This window comes from Colobus angolensis, unplaced genomic scaffold (genome assembly GCF_000951035.1).
Source record: "Colobus angolensis palliatus isolate OR3802 unplaced genomic scaffold, Cang.pa_1.0 Scaffold137, whole genome shotgun sequence".
Classification (NCBI taxonomy): Eukaryota; Metazoa; Chordata; class Mammalia; order Primates; family Cercopithecidae; genus Colobus; species Colobus angolensis.
Genome location: NW_012114455.1, coordinates 1598726 through 1619395, shown reverse-complemented (window position 1 = coordinate 1619395; position 20670 = coordinate 1598726). Strand labels below are relative to the sequence as shown.

Sequence of the window (20670 nt, the reverse complement as noted above, 5' to 3'; positions counted from 1 at the left end):
TTCGGTTTTCTAGTATTAAAAAAGAGTCACTAACCATTCTATTCATTCTGTTTTCATTGCTTTCTACCTTGAAAGGAATACAGTAAGTATCACTCAGCATTGCCTGCTTTGAATATAGTCCTCTTTTATCCCTTAAGCAATTTGTTTTTTAAAATGCTACAGTTTTCTCCATACAAATATCACATTGAACTTTATTTTCTTCTCTCTTGTGTATTTGTATGGTGGGTTGAAGACATGTTGAGGTGGAAGGGTGTTGCTTGGTTGAGGAGCATGGCATAGGCTAGAGGTGGGGCTCCCTATTGGCTTTCCCAAAGTAACTACTGCCACCGTGGCCCAGAGTTGGCCCTCCATGTTCCAGCTCTAGAAACTTGATTGGCAGCATGCTGGAAGATCACTGGTTTCTTGAAAACCAGCTCATGTCTACACAATTCACAGATGATCAAAGCATACCAGAATGGCAATTACAAGTTTGCAATGTCACTATCATATAGACTGGATTATTTCTATCCGCATTCTTTCCTTGTAGGAACCCAGTGGGAAGCCACTTACAACCACAAGGTTGCTTGTTGTGTTGGTCTGTTTGTGTTGCTATAAAGGAATACCGGAGGCTGGGTAATTTATAAAGAAAAGAGGTTTATTTGGCTCATGGTTCTGAAGGCTATGCAAGCATGGCACCAGCATCACTTGACTTCCGGTGAGGCCTCAGGTTACAGTCATGGTGGGAGGTGGAGCGAGAGCAGGCACATCACATAGTGAGAACAGGAGCAAGAAAGATGCCACATGCTTTTAAATCACCAGCTCTGCTGTGAATCAACAGAGTGAAAACTCACCTACTACCATGTAGGGGAGAGCACCAGGCCATCATGAGGGAACTGCCCCCATGACACAAACACCTCCCACCGGGCCCCACCTCCAACACTGAGGATCACTTTTCCATAGGAGATTTGGAGGGAATAAGTATCCAAGCCATATCCCTTGGTCATCAAGAAGAGTTAGATACATGGTTTCAGCAGCTGATGAGCTTATTCCTCATGTTTTCATCTCCTGCAGGGTCTAGACCATGTACTTTGTGTGTCAGGGCATCCCCTTTCCTCGGCAGTGCCAAGTGAAAACTGCTAGACCCTAGCTACCTGACCCCTCTTTCTACATGTTCACGTGGATCATGTTTTCTGCTAGCACTTTGATTTAATGACATATCCTGTCTTCCTGTATTCATCCTGAGCAGCATTCTCTCTCCCCTTTATTAATATATTAACCATAACAGTATTGATTTTATCTCTGTTTGCCAACTTGTAGTCTATATTTTGGAGTAACCTTGCTATAGCCATGAGGTGTATTAAGATAATATGGAATAGTAATAGTATTAGAATTAGTAGGTTGCTGAATGCATTTTGTGTCGCTTGGATAGATGCAGAAAAACATGTAAATAAGATAACACATAATTGTGAAAGTTTATTATAAATTTTAACCACAGTCAAACTTGAAGCATCAAATAGTACTTACATATTATTTTAGCCATGAATCCGAATAGCATGGTCAAAATGATCATACTTGTTAGCTTTCAGTTTTTCAGAGCTAATTATCAAATTTGTAGATTATTTTACTTTCTCTTTCTGTTATTTCCTGTATTCCCATTAGCTTTTCACAGAGGACGGGAAGATAGCTGTAAATGTTATAAACTCTGGCAAAAAGTTTGGTGAAGAACGTTTAATAAGAGGAAGTTTGGGACTTATCCTTTTCATTTATCTATGTAATTCTTGTCTCTGACATGGTGGGTTATTGAAATGAACGTTTCCGTGTTTAGTTCCAGAGGCACCAGATCGGCCTACCATCTCCACTGCGTCAGAGACGTCGGTCTATGTCAGTTGGATTCCTCGGGCAAATGGGGGTTCTCCAATCACTGCCTTCAAAGTCGAATATAAACGGATGAGGACCAGCGATTGGCTGGTGGCAGCTGAAGACATCCCTCCTTCCAAACTTTCAGTGGAAGTTCGTAGTTTAGAACCAGGTAGTAATATTCAAACATTTCCTTTTACCATTGGTGTGAACTTTAGATACATACATTTATATATTTTGAGATGGGGTCTCACTCTGTTGGCCCAGGCTCGGGTGCAGTGGCATAATCATGGCTTACGTCAGCCTCCCAAGTAGCTGAGAATACAGGCACTCACCACCGTGCCTGGCTCATTTTTGTATTTTTTGTACAGACAGGGTTTTGCCATGTTGCCCAGGCTGATCTTGAACTCCTGTGCTCATGCAATTTGCCACCCTCGGTCTCCTGCTAAAATGCCAGGATTGCAGGCATGAGTCATAGCACCTGGCAGATGGAAATTTTTAGTAGTCTTATATTTTTTTCTGATTGTTAAAGTATTCATGCTTATTGTATAAAGATGTGTAAAGAAAGAAAATGTAAAGAAGAGAATAAGTCACCTAAATTCCACCCATTCAGAGATAATCATTGTTTATATTTTGATGTATTTTTTCATAGCCTTTTGTCTCTCTCTCTCTTTTTTTTTTTTTTTTTTTTTTGAGACGGAGCCTTGCTCTGTCGCCCAGGCTGGAGTGCAATGGCACGATCTCGGCTCATTGCAACCTCCACCTCCCATGTTCAGGTGATTCTCCTGCCTCAGCCTCCCGAGTAGCTGGGATTACAGGTGCCTGCCACTACGCTCAGCTAATTTTTGTATTTTTAGTAGAGATGGGGTGTCACTGTGCTAGTCAGGCTGGTCTCAAACTCCTGACCTCAGGTGATCTGCCCGCCTCAGCCTCCCAAAGTGCTGCAATTATAGGCATGAGCCACCGCAGGATCATGCCATAAATATTGTTTTGTTATCCCATGTTCCCCATATTTTATCATATATGTTTTCCTGTATCATTAAAAATTCTTCACAAACTCAACTTTTAGTAGAGATTTACCTTTCATATAAATAAATATACCATAATCCACTTAGCTATTCTTTATTTCTGAGCTTTAGAGTATTTCTGTTTATTTGGAGTTAGAAATACTGTGGTGTACATCTTATATGTGTGTGTGTTTTGCTATGACTGAATACTTTGAGAGGAAAATTGCTTGTTATTTGACAAAAATTACTTGATCTGCTGAATTTCAGTACAGTTGTAATACTCAGTGCTTTGTGTTATGGACATGAGTCAGTGATGAACATGCGTTTGTTCTTTAAGTTTTGTTTCAGCAGAGGAACCCTCCCCTCCCCACAAGAATCTTGAGGCTATATGAGAGAAATTAAACCATAAAAGACAAAAAGCATAAATCAGCTTTCTGTACTTTCATTCGTTTAGGTTTCATGGCAATTATTTTCTGGACTTTTAAATGTACGTTAGTAGCAAATGCCTATGGCTGTTAAAACAAGCACCATGCGCAGCACAGGGTCATGTAGGTATAGTTGGGAGAAGCATCAGTTTTAAATGTAGGTGAAGCTAAGAAACATTCCATAGATTGAAAACACTGTCTTCAGAAGCTCAGTAATTATTTTTGAGCTATCGGGAAACTTGCTTTAGGATTTTAATTTATTCTTTAGGTTCAGATTTTCAGAAATTCACAGTCCTCAGCATTTTTTTAAGTTCTTAATATCTAATTCAAATAATTCCTTCCCCAGTAGTTAAATCTGCTCCCTCTTACCCTGTTAACAGTGAAGCCAGAGTGACATCTGCGGCCGCCCACACAGTGCCTCTTTACGCGTGTATTCACCGGATTAAACCGTGCTTCAGTTGTTTCTTTTAAAGTGAAAAGAACCTAGTTTTGGGGACAGATAGTTCAACTAACACTGTCATTGACGGGTATGACTTAGAACAGGATGGTGAAAAGAGCACATGTCCTCTTTCCTATTCCCTACCTGCTTCTTCCCTGAGATGTCATTCATCTTTTGCAACCCTCTTTCTTGGTGACTCCTAAGAAGGTCTTGGGATCTTGAACACAATGCATGGAGCAGCCACTCCCAGTTGATTGAAATTGTCGATTGGGTTGAAATCTATTTACCATACGGGCTTTAGATACTTTATTACAGATAGGTACTTAAGCACAGTTGCCATATTTTGACTATTCTGCCTTTCGTTGTCTTATTGCAGCTTTTCTTAGTTATGTTTTGTTGTTGTTGTTTGTTTGTTTTTGGTTTCCCTCAAAGGTTCAACATACAAATTTAGGGTCATTGCCATCAACCATTATGGTGAGAGTTTTCGGAGTTCAGCATCTCGCCCTTATCAGGTGGCTGGATTCCCCAGTCGCTTTTCCAACCGTCCGGTAACTGGACCCCACATTGCGTACACGGAGGCTGTCAGCGATACTCAGATCATGCTAAAGTGGACGGTCAGTAAACATCTTCTGGAATGAGATCTTCTGGTTTGGTCATGTTAACAGTCAATTTAATATTCTCATGACACAATACAGTAAACAGCAAATTTTGAACTTTAATTGAGGGGACATGCAAGGGCACCAATATTTGTCTAAATAAGAGCACATATTTTGAGGAGGGGCAGGGTTAAAAGGAAAATTATTGTTTCCTCAGCTCTTATCCAAATGTTGTTAGCTTAATTGCCATCGTGATTTATTCATTTTGAACCAAATGTGCTTTTATGCTTTTGAACCCAGGGAAATTCTGGGTTATTATTTCTGTTTAACTTTGCAATAAGCTAAATGCTTTTAATACCTTTGAAGTAAATTAAAAATGGCCATTATTGGTATGTTTGCAAAACGAAACTAGAAAAATGTGACCAAGTAGATAAAGAAACTTTAATGAATGAGAAAGTTATGTTTATTTTTCTCTTTGACAAGTCTTTGCTTCTATTTTTTAGTACATTCCATCAAGTAACAACAACACTCCCATTCAAGGATTTTACATCTATTACCGACCAACAGATAGTGACAATGACAGTGATTACAAGAGGGATGTTGTAGAAGGTAAGTCCACCTGGCCTACTGGAGTCCCTGTAAAGGCGCTTTGGAGAAAGAAGGTTTATGAATATAAAATGCATCATCCCAAGTTAAGACAGTACAAAGTGGAATGGTGTATGTGTTATTGCTGTTGAATTTGTCCCAAAGAAAGCCACCTTTTCCCATTTAATATATGCAGCACCTTATATTTTGGTTGTAGAAACTTGTACAAACATTTGGGGGATATATGATTAATCAGTAGTAGTTCATCTGAAAGAACATTTTGATTTCTGTTTCATTTAAATGAACAGTGACCTGAGTTTAAAAATCCATTGCAATGTTCAGCTACTTTTAAAAAATAATATCTCACTCATTTTCACTGGAGTCTGTCCTAGAAAGATCACGTCTTAAGCATCTTGCTCGCTTGTAGAGATGCTGAGAAATTGGAATGCGTGTAGAAAAGAAAGAAAACAGCTAAGAAGATGGTGAAGGGTGTTGAAACTGCTTTTTTAACTGCGTTTAAATAGAATCTACAATTTTGCCTATGGCCTGAAGGCTCCACCTGACTTGGCTGGCCCCTGTCTACACCATGTCTCTTGCACCTCTCCCTTTCTGGCCCTTCTTTCAGTTTCCTTGTGTGCACTGAGACATTTTTGCCTCAGGACCTTGGCACAGGGTAGTTCCTGTTGCCTTTACCTAGTTGTGTGCACAGAAAAATTGTCCCACTTTTCAAAATGTTTGACAGTCAAGTTACGGGGAGTCGGATCTTCCCTGTAACTTCCTCTCAGGTAACTTCCTCTCATTTACATGAGAGGGTACCTTGCCGTAGTTTCTAACCATACCCTTTATGTTTATTTCATAGCAGTTATCAAAGTTTAAGTACATGGTTTGTGTATGTGTGTGTGTGTGTGTGTCTGTGTGTGTATTTGAAACTGTTTGCTTAAAGTCTGTCTCCTCTACTAGATGTTAACTCCCTGGTGAGCACGGGACCTTTTCTCCCACTGCTATGTCTCCAGAGCCTACAATGGTGAGGTGGCCAGTATTGAATTAATGTATGAATGGAGTCCAAAAAGAACAAGGGAATGTCGAACAATATTCAGGTTGAAAAAAACTAGCAGAAGCAACCTGATCGCTGCCTTCAAGTATTTAAGGACTGTTATGTGGAAGAGGAGCTGAGTCAGTTGGGGGAGGGGAAGTTGCAAGAAAGCAGTATAAGAAAGAACTTTCTAACATAGCATTCCTAACATAGGTTCCCGCACAAAGTCGTCAACTCCTTAATGCTGGAAGTGCTCAGCAGAAGCTGAATGCCCACTTCTCAGTGATATCTTGGAAGGGATTCTTGATATTGGAGGAAGTCTTCTTCCAAGTTCTTTTTTTCACTTCAAGATTCTGATTCTTTGAAATAAGAAATGTCCTAGTGAATTATGTCAGAAAATTGCCATAGGCCAAGGTTATTTTCCATGTGACTTCTTGACATCAAATACTGCATATAGTTTGTGTTCTAATAAATTAACTATGCTGGATCACATTTCTTAACATATTGCAGCAGTCCCTTTCATATTTATCCAGTGGAATGACTTTGTACTATAATGAGAAATTTATGATCCAATTCTTAATGCTCGGCACATAGTAGGTGCTCAGTAAATATTTTTTGAATGAGGGAATGATTCTTTCTTTTCTGCCATAACTTTTAGTGGCAAAACTATTCTGTGCTCTTAGGACTCACCATAATAGCTGTCTCATGGGAAAGAAGAGCCTGGAAGGGGCAAGCCTGGAAGGGGCATGAGGGGATGTTTGGGGTGGGGGCTTTCCTGTGTTCTCTTTGTTGACTTAGGTATGGGTGCCATGGGCATGTCCAGTTTGTGAACATTCATTAAGCGGTACAGTTATGTGGACTTTTCTGTATGCATACTTTACATCAGTAAAAAGGCTATTTTAAAAAAGAAAAGGAAGGATAATATTTAGGTTGGTGCAAAGGTAAAAAGTAATTGCAGTCTTTGCCATTACTTTTAATGACAAAGACCGCAATTACTTTTGCACCAACCTAATAGTTATTGTTCTCCATTTTGGGCCTGTCTAGGTCTTCCTTTTATTTCATTGACTTTAGGACAGTGGGGATGTCAGAATTTTTTTTTTTTTTTTTTTGAGACGGAGTCTCGCTCTGTCGCCCAGGCTGGAGTGCAGTGGCGCGATCTCGGCTCACTGCAAGCTCCGCCTCCCAGGTTTACGCCATTCTCCTGCCTCAGCCTCCCGAGTAGCTGGGACTACAGGCGCCCGCCACCTCGCCCGGCTAGTTTTTTGTATTTTTTAGTAGAGACGGGGTTTCACCGTGTAGACCAGGATGGTCCGGGTGGATCACGAGGTCAGAATTTTATTTTTAAAATTTTTTGACAGAGGCTAAACATTTGCCGTAAAATAGTTCTAAATAAAATGAGTATCTGTCTCTGTCTCTCTGTTTTTCTCTCTCTCATCATCACCCTTCTTGGTTCTGCGTTCTAGAAATATCCACTAATAAACTGTTTTAAAATTATATTCTCTAGTCAAATCTTTGAGCTTTTACAAACTTCTGAAATATGCATATTGAGCATGGAACTTGGAAATGATTTAAAGAAGCTTTTATATCTAGTAGTGTCTGCAAATGTGAGTTTTGCCTTAGGATCACAGAGCACTTGTTTATAAATGTAATATACTGAGCAGTTAGATGTTTAAGTGGACTTCACTATGCTGTATAATTTGCTTATTCTATATTTTCAAGTTTATGCATTTGAAATTCTTTTTGCGGCAGTTGGAAACCATTGGTCTGTTCTCCAAAAAGCAGGAACAAAAGTATTCATCCTTTGTACTTAAAAAGTTTTGTTTTTTTTTTTAAGTTTTAGATTACGTATGTGAATTGACCCAACATTTAAACTTTTGAAAACAAAATTAAAAGTCAAATTGTAAAAGAATACAGTAAGAGAAGGACAATTAAGCTATCCTGTTTTCTGAATTAGGTTCCACATGTAGATAAACTATAAATGTGTCCAGCACACCAGTGTTTTGGTATTGAATATTTTTATCTTTTAAAGTTAAGTCAATTCCAAATAAAGTATCAGTCATTCTGATCTTTAAATCTGTGCTTTGGTTTCACCCTGAGGTAAATCCTTACATTTTCTAAAATATCCTTTGGGAAAATAATTGCCTGTTAATCCAAGGATGTGTGCTGGTTGGTCGGTTTTAAACCTAATGATGTACTTAGTTGTCTTATTCATCACTGATCAGTAAAATTCTTTCTCTTTGCTGTTATTTCCTGTAATTTTAGCCAGTGGAAGAATAACTATAACAATGGAATATTAATCTAACAAGATATGTATCATTTTAACGATTTTTCTCTTATTAGTAACATATCCAAAGCCTAGTTTAATTCCATTTTTATGAACACTATGAAAGGAAAACTTCAAATCTATTGTAGTAATTATTCAAGAGAATGTTTGTAGTGTAGGTGAGTGTAGGGCCAGGTTGGGAAAGACCCAAGGCTAGAGAAAAAAATAAGTTTTTTGGAAAGCCTTTGGATTTTAGAGGCAGATCTATTCCATTTTCAACCAGTTTTTGAGTCAGTATCTTTTGGGGGATCCTTTTTACATTTGTAAATGGGACATAGAACTCCTCACTTTTGAGCCTTTCAGAGACGATCCTAAAACAAGCAGATTTTCTTCCTTCAAAACCGTGGGTCTGTACAAGTGAAGGGTGTTGTACTGTTGACCTGGAAAGAGGCTTGTACTTCCAGATTGAAATATTTTTGTCTGTGTTGAGTTAGAAAGGAGTCTGGTGATATTGGTCCTGTCAGCCAAGTAGATTTAACTTGCATGTGTGGTTTTGTTTTGCTTTTTTTCTCCCCCTTTAATTAATTCTAAATCAGTCGGGGGTATGCTTGAGTTTCTAAGAAACAGTGGAGACAGTCTGAAGAGATGTTTCTACACGGGATTAAGGGTGCTTGAAGAGTTAATTTAATCTGGCAAAAGTGTCCCTGCTTATGAAAGATTGTCACCGGTCCATGGAAGTCAAAATGAAGAGTGATTTCTACTGGAGTGTTCGGTTTAGGAGTGTTTCTAAATGAAATGTTGGCTGTGTGCCACGGATAACAGAATCATTCTACTAGAGATACTTGTGTGGTTTGGAGATCTTGACTCAAAGCAGGAGTAGGTGGTGGCTAAGAGTTTCTCATAGTAGATTTTGCTTTTTGATGATTCTCAGCAGTTTATTCAGGCATTTGGTCATATGTCAGTTCATGTTGCATCCGTGACAATGGAATTGAGAGCTTTGCTCGGGCCATTCTTGTAACTGGTCAGTTGCTCTGGGTGGTGCACCATTTGCTGGTCCCGAATGTACTGTTGCTTTTTGGTGCAGGAACATAGAGGATTGAGTTCCTGGGTTAAGATGGGGATGAAAGGACTTGAGGTTTCTTTCCTATGCATAAAATTAACATGTATTTTATGAAAGATTCCCCACTAATTATTTTTAGTGAAACAAGTATTATTGCCAACACACAGATATAGTTTTAAGTCAGCTTATCTCTTCTCTTTACGTTTTTTTCATGTCATGTAGTAGAAATGCAGTTTATCTGTGGTGCATTAGTCAAATACTTACTGTTAAGGACATTTTTATTGCACAAACTACTAGATGGTGGTGGATGCTGCCCCAGCCTCATCCTGAAAACATTAACTAATTATATTGATATTATCATTTAGGCTGTATGATGTGTAAAGCCTTTTATTTTTCCTTTTAGGTTCAAAGCAGTGGCACATGATTGGCCACCTGCAGCCAGAAACCTCCTATGACATTAAAATGCAATGCTTCAACGAAGGAGGTGAAAGTGAATTTAGCAATGTGATGATCTGCGAGACTAAAGGTGGGAGAAGTTTTGCTTTTTCCCTGGACAGTGATAGAATTCCAACCCTGGATTACTGCTTCTGACTATTGATATATTCTGGGTTTTGTTTTGTTTTGAGACACGGTCCCACTCTGTCACCCAGGCTGGAGTGCAGTGGTACAATCTCAGCTTGCTGCGACCTCCGCCTCCTGGGTTCAAGCGATTCTCCTGCCTCAGCCTACCAAGTAGCTGGGACTGCAGGTGCGCACCACCACGCCTAGCTAATTTCTATAATTTTAGTAGAGATGGAGTTTCACCATGTTGGCCAAGCTGGTCTCAAACTCCTGGCCTCAGGTGATCCACCCGCCTGGGCTTCCCAAACTGCTGGGATTACAGGCATGAGCCACCACACCCAGCCATGACTATTGATATATTTGCCTAAGGAAATTTCTGCTTTGGACCATTTTCTAGGTGCATACACTTACACTGGCCAGACAAATGTATAACGTGGGCTCGAATATTTGTCTAAAAAATAGTTTACATAATCATTAATCCTGTTCGTTAATTTCTGTATGGCTCTTAAGTAAATCACCTCCCTTCCCTTTTCTTTATTTTTATTTTATTTGATTTTTTTTAGAGACGGCGTCTCACTGTGTTGCCCAGGCTGGTCATGAACCCTTCCCTTTTTCTTTACAAAGATGATAGAGATATTTGTGGACTACTTTCTAGACTACTGGGAAAATGAGAACACTAACAAAAGTTTAAGAATATTAAGAAGTGCAACATGAAGAAGCGCAACATGTGCTTAAAGTGGTTTCCTGAGTGACAGATAATGTAACTTCTATCTACTTGTTTAATTCAGTGTAGTAAAGTTTAGAATTAGCAGTTGCTAATTCTAAATTGAACATTCTCAACTCCGCCTGCATAGGCAAGAGTGTTGCTATCTTGAAGAAGAGAAGACACCACAGGGGAATAATAGAAATAGCTCATGTAGATGTTTACGAGCAAAAACACTCTTGTCCACAGTCTCAGTTAATCTTCACAACAACTTTGAGGATACTGTCAACTGCAAGGAACATAAAAATCTCCTCTCAGTAGGCTTCAACAGTGAGGAAATGTGTTATCCCAAAAATAAGCAGCCCAGAAGTAGGTAACTAATTCCAAGGTTGTTTAATTCAGGAGGCTGAGGCAGGAGAATCGCTTGAGCCTGGAAGATAGAGGTGGCAGTGAGCCAAGATCGGGCCACTGCACTCCAGTTTGGGCAAGAGAGTGAGACCTTGTCTCAAAAAATAAAAATGTTCATTGTTTTCTGTCTTTCCTGTTTGCCATGTTCCCATTACCAGCTTGACCCTAACAGCACTGCTGTTAGCTCGCCACAGTTCTGGGCATCACCTTTAAGGTGTTATAATGTCTGACAGTGTTTGTTTTCAAGAACAAGGAAAATTTCCCCCAAAGGCCTCTACTAGATCTTCCCACAAGTCTCATTAGTCACAATTCAGCCACACACTGTCCCCAAACCATCGACCAGACTTATCCCAGAGTTCTGTGGGGTTGCGGTAGACACCCAAACAAAATTGGAGCTCTGATAACTTGGTAAAGAAGGCTGTTGAGTGAGCTGGGCAGCCATTAGTGCCTCTACAGGTGATCTTATTATTCCTTTTTAAAAATGAGGACATGAAAAAGTAGATTTTTAAAAAATGAGGAAATGCAGGCTCCAAAAGATTGAATGATAAGCCAAGGCTTAATTCTAGCTTTTAAATTCTAAATCATGTGTGTCTCTGCTGCAATGCTCACATCTTAAGTCCATACTTAAACATATATCCACATAGCTTTAGACTTACCTTGAATTTCATTTGTTTAGCATATATTTGAGGGCCTTTTTGTACCAGACACTGTGATGTGTTCGTGGGATACTTGGAGTAAAGTTAAATAAAAATGAAATTTATCATCTCTGTCCCCAGGACATTTAAGAATCTAGCCAGACGAAACATAAAACATTATAACTGTTATTTATAGTAGTATAATAGTATAGCTGTGATTACAATAGTATGCCTCATTTTCTGACATCAGTAGGGAATGAAAAGGTTTTACCTACAGACTTTCAGATCAGTGAAAAACAAAAAGCTTCTTTGAAACGTTAACTATTCATGTTGAATGACTTTTATGTAATTATGTATTACATAATTCCCAGCCTGTTTAGATGGAAGATCTCATGTATACTTCAACCTTTAAAAAATGACTCTAGGTTCTTGTGAACAATGATGGTTTTATCTTGAGTAATTGAGGAAGGTTTTCAGGGATGACAGAGGCGCTGAAGGCTGGCTGTTTTCTCTTCCCACTGAAGATCAGAGACTGCTGTGAGGTTTCTTTTAGTTCTTTGGTTTCTCTCTCTGTTTTTCATCTCACCTTTCTTATTTCAGGCTGTTAGCTGTCTCTTCCTATCAGTGTTAATGGATCTCACTCACCCTTCAATGCAAGCCATCTGTCCTCAGTTTTTAACTTTAGCAAGGGGTTGGGAACCAGATCATGAAGCTTGATAGAATTACAAATGAATTAAGAATAAATAAAGAGGCCGGGCGCGGTGGCTCAAGCATGTAATCCCAGCACTTTGGGAGGCCGAGGCGGGCGGATCACGAGGTCAGGAGATCGAGACTATCCTGGCTAACACGGTGAAACCCCGTCTCTACTAAAAACTACAAAAAACTAGCCGGGCGAGGTGGCGGCGCCTGTAGTCCCAGCTACTTGGGAGGCTGAGGCAGGAGAATGGCGTGAACCCGGGAGGCGGAGCTTGCAGTGAGCTGAGATCTGGCCACTGCACTCCAGCCCCGGCGACAGAGCGAGACTCCGTCTCAAAAAAAAATAAATAAATAAAAATAAATAAATAAATAAATAAAGAGTGATTAAACCTGACCGACTTCCCTATGAGTAATCATGATCTTTAATATATGATATGGAACATCCATTGTGCCTCAGAAACTCTTTTGTTTTCTTTAGGGTCGGCCAGGACATAGAATTGTATAATCTAACATACCACCTCAAGTAGAAATTTCCTTTAGCGTCTCTGCCAAGTATTCATCCAGCTTTCAATAAGAGAGAACACCTTCTCTTGAAAGATGACTTCTTTTCTCATTCCCAGCTCTGTTTGGTGTGGTTGATGCTGCTAGAAAATTGAACCCCAATTTAATGTTGTTTGTTGAATAGATTTTTTTTTTTTGAGACGGAGTCACCCAGGCTGGAGTGCAGTGGCGTGATCTCGGCTCACTGCAATCTCTGTCTCCTGGGTTCAGGTGGTTCTTCTGCCTCAGCCTCCCGAGTAGCTGGGACTACAGGCACGTGCCACCAAGCCTGGTTAATTTTTTGTATTATTAGGAGAGACGGCGTTTCACCGTGTTAGCCAGGATGGTCTCGATCTCCTGACCTCGTTATCTGCCCAGCTCTGCCTCCCAAAGTGCTGGGATTACAGGCATGAGCCACTGCGCCCAGCCAAGTAGATTTTTATTTTTTATTTTTTTCCTGGTTTTTCCTCTTTTTTTTTTTATTATACTTTAAGTTCTAGGGTACATGCGCACAATGTGCAAGTTTGTTACATATGTGTACATGTGCCGTGTTGGTGTGCTGCACTCATTAACTCATCATTTACATTAGGTGTTTCTCCTAATGCTATCCCTCCTCCATCCCCCCACCTCATGACAAGCCCCAGTGTGTGATGTTCCCCACCCTGTGTCCGAGGGTTCTCATTGTTCAATTCCCACCTGTGAGTGAGAACATGCGGTGTTTGGTTTTGCTCAGAATGATGGTTTCCAGATTCATCCATGTTGCTACAAAGGACATGAACTCATCCTTTTTTATGTCTGCATAGTATTCCATGGTGTATATGTGCCACATTTTCTTAATCCAGTCTGTCATTGATGGACATTTGGGTTGGTTCCAAGTCTTTGCTATTGTGAATAGTACCACAATAAACATATGTGTGCATGTGTCTTTATAGCAGCATGCTTTATAATCCTTTGCGTATATACTCAGTAATGGGATTGCTGGGTCAAATGGTATTTCTAGTTCTAGATCCTTGAGGAATCGCCACACTGTCTTCCACAATGGTTGAACCAGTTTACATTCCCACCAACAGTGTAAAGTGTTCCTATTTCTCCACATCCTCTCTAGCACCTGTTGTTTCCTGACTTTTTAATGCTCACCATTGTAACCGGTGTGAGATGGTATCTCACTGTGGTTTGGATTTGCATTTCTCTAATGAGCAGTGTGATGATGAGCATTTTTCTCATCTGTGTCTGTTTAGCTGAGTAGATTTTTAAAAAACTGCTTTGCTTCTGTGGTTTGTTGGCACCGTAACAGGAAATTCAGTATAATAACCAATAATAACAGCAGAACCGATTGACCACCACCCTGAGCCAGGCTCTAAGTGCTTTCCATGGCTTAACTCGTTTACCCTTCATTACCATTAGATAATTGATAGGGCTCTTATTAACATCCCCGTTTCAAAATGTAAAAACTGGCTGGGCACAGTGGCTTATGCCTGTAATCCTAGCACTTTGAGAAGCCAAAGTGGGTAGACCACTTGAGGTCAGGAGTTTGAGACCACCCTGGCCAATATGGTGAAAACTTGTCTCTACTAAAAATATAAAAAAATATCCAGGCGTGGTGGCATGTGCCTGTAATCCCAGATACCTGGGAGGCTGAGGCGGGAGAATCGCTAGAACCTGGGAGACAGAGGCTGCAGTGAGCTGAGATCATGCCATTGCACTCCAGCCTGGGCAACAGGGCGAGACTTTGTCTCAAAAAAAAAATAAAAAATAAATAAAAACTGAGGTTTTGGAGGTGAAAGTCATACAGCTAATGATAGGTGGAGGTGAGGTATAAACATAGGCTGTGTGCTTCCGGAGACTGGCTGCCAACCACTTTGCTGCTTTTCTGTGACATGTAGAGACTTAAGAACATATGATTTGGGGATGAGAGAATGAGGTTTGAGTCCCACCTGTTATTAGTTTTTGTTATTGCTATTACCCAGAGTACCGATGAACCGGGTAAGAGTACTGCACCTACATGGGCTCCAAAGCCTTTGTTTTTGGAATGCTTAATACTATGTGTGAGATTTTGGAATGTCATTATTCTAGTAACCCAAAGCCATAATTTCTATTATTGGTAGTGATTTTTATATACATGGTAGAAGCATAAAATACGTAATTCTGAGTCTTGTTTAGCTCAAAATATATCTGACAGAAAGGAGTTTGTGTTCCATCCATAAGTGGAAATACTTTTTTTTTTTTCTTTGAGATGGAGTCTCGCTCTGTTGCCCAGGTTGGAGTGCAGTGGCACGATCTTGGCTCACTGCAACTTCTGCCTCCCGGTTTCAAGCAGTTCTCCTGCCTCAGCCTCCCCAGTAGCTGGGATTACGGGCACCCGCAGCCATGCCTGGCTAATTTTTGTATTTTTAGTAGACACAGGGTTTCACCGTGTTGCTCAGACTGGTCGCGAACTCCTGAGCTCAGACAGTTGCTCGCCTCGGCCTCCAACTGTGGATTGCTGGGATTACAGGCATGAGCCACCGTGCCCGGCCTAAGTGGAAACACTTTCATTTCAACTATTTGGGAGTCTTCTCCAAGTACAGTTAAGCAGATAATCATATAGCAGTTTGGATTAGACCAAGTGCATATGTTTCTCTGCTCTTAGGATTTCTCTAAAGTTTGTGGACTAAAACTTTGGCACATCAGGTTTTTAAACTTTGGAGCCCTCTTTGTGACTCATTGGTGGTCAGATCATCTCAGTAACAAGAGTAAACAGACTGGCTTGCATTCCTAACCAGACCTCCTTCAGAGAGTAAACCATTTCATAGAGTCTGTATTCACTCTGACATCATGTTTTCCTTTATATTTCAACTAGTGAAACGTGTTCCTGGAGCTTCTGAATATCCTGTCAAAGACTTGAGTACCCCTCCAAATTCTTCGGGAAGTGGAGGAAATGTGGGGCCTGCAACCAGCCCTGCCAGAAGCAGTGACATGTTATATCTGATCGTTGGCTGTGTGCTGGGCGTCATGGTCCTCATTCTGATGGTTTTCATTGCAATGTGCCTGTGGAAGAATCGCCAGCAGAATACCATACAAAGTAAGTCACTCATAAGTATTTCCTTCTCTTTTTCTAAAGATGGGTGGACAAATATTGTCAGAATAAATATTGATTTCTTACACTGTTGTGTATTAGTGTCACGGTATGAAGCACATGAGATACTCTTCATTCAGAGGAGATGACTTTAAAACTGTCCTAGCTGTCAGCCAGAGTAAGTGGAGCATCAAATTAAATTGCCCAGAAGACATAAACACCAAAGCCAAAACTAAGCAGGTCTCTAAGTAAATAGCTGACTTATTGCTGGGAAACTCCAGCTTTGTTGGACCACCAAAGAGGAGCCTGAGCTCTGGAATTGCTGTAGGAACACCTTTACACTGGTACAGAGCTTGCCAACAGGGAATAGAAAAGCCATGGAAAGCAGGGAGTGAAAACTTCTCTAAGTCACTGTCACTGAATGACACGTAACCAATGAGGATAATGCAGCCCTGTTTCTGTGCCTGATGGACTCAAGACTGCTCCAGTGTGGCATCCTCTCCCTGGAGTGTATCTAGGAATACGTGTGCTTGAACATCGACGATGGCTCTGCTTTGAAATAACAGTGAAATAACCTAGAACCCCCTTTCTCTTTTCTCTTCCTTCAGTTCTCTTCACCGCACTGTCCTCCTTTTCGTATTATCTCAGCTATTATAAAATAGGATCATCAAATCAAGCAGAGAGTTTAGTCTTCGGTGGGAGGAAGTTTTTTGATTTTCCCTTTGGCTCCAGAATAAGGAAATGAAAGAAAAGTGAGGGACGACCCCAGCAGGCACTTCCAGTGGCTGTTAGCCAGTTCTCACGCATGCTCCCCTTTTAGTTACCGGTTCCGGGGGAAGGAAGTACTCTGTTTGTATTGAATGGTGCCGTCCAAGAGATAGGGGGAGAGGTGGTGGCTGCATCAGGCTGAAAGGGGTGCTGATCATTTGATTTTCTAAGTGGTTTTAATGCCATTGCCTTTAATTGTGTGAGTGCGTGTTGAATCATTAAAAGAGAAGGATTAATCTGAAAGGGGTGGTGACCATTTGTTGTTCTAAGTGGTTTTAATGCCATTGCCTTTAACTGTATGAGTGCATGTTGAATCATTAAAAGAGAAATATTAATCTGGTCATCTGAGCTGTATTAATCAGATTAAAGTCATCCTACTTTGTGATCTGATAATATGTTTAAAAATGGATTCTCATGGTGGTGTTCATTCAGCCATTTATTCAAAAGATAATCATTGTCTTCTGTATACCAGGCACTGTTCTGGACAGTGGAGATGTAATGGTAAATAAAATAAACACCACGTCTGCCCTCTCAAAGTTTATAGTTTAGTGGAGACCACAAGCAGGTGTACTGAGATTACACACCTGGGCAAGAGTGCACAGTAATGTGGGCAGCTAAGGAAAGGAGGGACACCTAATCCAGGCTTGGCGAGCTCTCCTGCCTTCGAAGATTTTATCCAAGCTCCAACAACAAATCCTGTACAGTTTGGACACTTTAATTTCTAAGAGATATTTTACTTTTTCTACGTATATCTGGTGGATGTGCCTCTGTAATTACAATCAGAGTTTTGAGACAGTCATTTATATGCCTTTAATAGAAGAAAATTGAAGGCCAGGCGCAGTGGCCCACGCCTGTAATCCCAGCACTTTGGGAGGCCAAGGCGGGCGGATCACGAGGTCAGGAGATCGAGACCAGCCTGGCTAGGACGGTGAAACCCTGTCTCTACTAAAAATACAAAAAATTAGCTGGGCATGGTGGCACGTGCCAGCTACTCGGGAGGCTGAAGCAGGAGAATTGCTTGAACCCGGGAGGCAGAGGTTGCAGTGAGCCAAGATCATGCCATTGTACTCCAGCCTGGGCAACAAAAGTGAAACTCCATCTCAAAAAAAAAAGAAAAAAATAGAATCACTTTTTGCCTTTGGTACCCCACACCTTCCAAATGGGTTATAATGACTAAGGAGCTGTATGAATGGTCAGTGACTGTATCTATAGCTCCATCCTTTTACTTAACATAGTTGTTTATTACTACTGGAAATACCCCACCTAAAGCTAGTCTTTTGTTGTCATTTTATGCCGTTTTCTTCAGCACTTTGAAGTATAATATCTGGGAGTTTAAGCACTTTTTCCTAGTGTTGCCAGTACCCTGATAGTTTAGCTTGCCCAATATATTCATTCTCTTTTGAGTAATTTCTTCCTAGTTAATTTTTCTTCCCGTTAACAGAATCATAATTAACTCAGAGTTCACAGCTATCTCTACACTCTATGGAAAATAATAACAGTAACTTTATTAAAGTATGTCTTACAAGTAGGCTTTAAGTGAACATTTTTCAAATGTTTTTATTTTAGTCTATTTGTTGTCTCTTAGGGGTTTTATCAGTAAGACCTCAGCAAGAAGATTGTCCTTTTTAGTGTCTTACTTTGTGTGTGTGTGTGTGTGTGTGTGTGGCTTTTTTCTTCTCTTTTAACAGAATACGACCCACCAGGGTATCTCTACCAAGGATCAGATATGAATGGGCAGATGGTGGAATACACCAGTCTCTCGGGAGCAAGTCAGATAAATGGAAACGTTCACGGAGGCTTCCTAACCAATGGCGGTCTCAGCAGTGGCTATTCCCACCTTCACCATAAGGTCCCCAATGGAGTCAATGGAATTGTGAATGGGAGCCTAAATGGAGGGCTTTACTCTGGGCACACCAACTCTCTAACCAGGACACATGTGGATTTCGAACATCCTCATCATCTAGTGAATGTAAGAGACCTAACTATAAATAAAAACCCCTCTGTCCCTCAGGGTGCCAAGGGCCAGGACAGGGACAGCATGCTGGGCTTTGTTCAATATAGAAACCCCACAGGTTCCCTTGAATGGAAACAGCATCGATCACTGGCAACCCTTTGATCCCGAGTAGTCTTTGTAAGTTGTTTTCTATTGCCAGGTAATAGTTATATTCATCAGGTTAGTTTCATTTTAAAATTATTAAACACTGAAAGTGGAATACCAGCAATGAACAGACTGGAAGTTGTTCTTTAGATGAAATGGAAATACCACTGGACATAGACTAGACCAAATAACTTTAAATCTGATTTATTGAGAGCAGGGTCTTGAAAATGCAAATGCCAAGAAGAGGCAGGCAGATCAGGACATTGTGGGAGTGAGATGGTAGCGTTGGAGGTGATGCCCACCTGGAGAGCACAGACTGTGTCTTCGGGGAGCGGCCGCAGTTTGACACAGTTGTCATGGGCTGAGGGCCCAGTGTTGCCAGATTTTCTGATTTTTCAAAACCTCTGTAAATCCAGGTGAAATTGACCGATTTTTACATGCTGGCACCTAATTCAAATTTGAAAACATATGTAGGCCATGCAGACATCTCTGCAGGCCACCGGGTTGTGACTTCTGACCTTTCATGGGCTTCTTTTGTTGGTTTTTGCCCAATATGTTTTGTTGTTGTGGCTGGTAAGCTTTTTACGTTTTATAATATTAGTATTCTTTAGCCACAAAGAGTGATAATCCCTTAAGACAACCTTATTTCAGAGATGACTAGTTGATACCGTTTAATTTTCGAAATGGGAGTAGAATGACTAGCATATTTTAGACTTATGCTGGGATTCTCTGCGCTAGCAAGTTTGATTCATGACATTGTTTGGATGCACATCTATATTACTTTTGATCAAATAGATACGGTGTTTAATTGATCGAATTAAGCACTCAGTTTTTGGCATTGTTACAAATAAATTTACTGTGACCCACAGCATGCTATGATTTGAAGAAGCTTAGAGGTTTTCTTTCCCCATCTTCAGTTTATTAAAGATTTGTTAAAATCTGTTTGGAGAACAAAACTAATATGTGCTCATATTTTAAAGCTAGAAATTGAATGGCTTTTATGTGACCTAGCTTTTGTATGTTGTGGAAGAAAGATTAATTTGCTTTAATGCATCTCACTACTAAAAGAGAATAATGATTTCATTGTTGTGTGTGGAAAGATACAGCGTGTATTCAGACTTCTGAACGTCTTTGGTCACCATTCCTAGTCCAAGCTACTACGATTGTCCAAGAAAACTGAAGGAGAGAGTAGTAACGTTTGAATAGCACACACTGTTTCCATAAGAAGAAAAAATAAGGCCAATGTTTGCTTTAGTGTTTGAACACAGAACCTTGGGTTTTTTGAACAAGGAATTTCTATTTAAATAATAGGTGCCCCATTTGGTGTACAATGTCAGATGTTACCTGTGATTTTAAACTATTAAATTTCTTACTTTTCTGGGTGGGGAAAATAAAGAAATTTTAACAGTGTTAGTGACCCTAAAAATCATTGCACTAACTTTAACATGTTTAGGGATTCAGGGAATCCCTAACCCACAACGTTACCCTGCAGGTTGTGAAGTTCATTTTCTGAGCCTTTCAGGTTTGCTCTCAGACGGAATATAGGATAGGAGAGTTCTTTTCTCTTGATACGTTCTTAATCATTCCTATTGCTGGTTGGATCAGAAACACTGAAGGAAATTTTCAGCACTTTTGGTTTGCTTAGATTCTGGCTGCTGTTATGAAATGAATGGAAATGGAAAGTATTCTAGGAAAAACAATTGCCTGAACTTTTCCTAACCTTGAAGGCCTGCTTTGGGTTTGGGTGCAGTGTGACAGCCTCTCCCACCTTTTATCAAACTCAGTTCTGTTTTTCTTCTGAACGCAGAATTCTGCCTCTGACTATCAGGCTAGTTTGATTTTTAACTTCATTTTTGAAGAACCTTGCTATCGTTATCTGTCAAGTGAACATTTTACAATGAGGTATGTGTTAATCTGGGCATTTTTCTTAATTGCTGGGCAGTTCCGCCAAAAGCAACATCC

General features: G+C 40.3%; 1 protein-coding gene across 1 annotated transcript in view; it reads left to right on the top strand.

The window, feature by feature from the left end:
• Positions 1–20670, top strand: part of CDON (cell adhesion associated, oncogene regulated) — a 60779-nt gene that overhangs the window by 25202 nt on the left and 14907 nt on the right. Inside the window, exons 11-16 of the mRNA XM_011934632.1 lie at positions 1805–2008; positions 4140–4321; positions 4807–4912; positions 9648–9770; positions 15627–15848; positions 18299–18579. Coding sequence (XP_011790022.1) covers positions 1805–2008; positions 4140–4321; positions 4807–4912; positions 9648–9770; positions 15627–15848; positions 18299–18579 — 1118 coding nt within the window. The remainder of the gene's footprint in view (positions 1–1804; positions 2009–4139; positions 4322–4806; positions 4913–9647; positions 9771–15626; positions 15849–18298; positions 18580–20670) is intronic.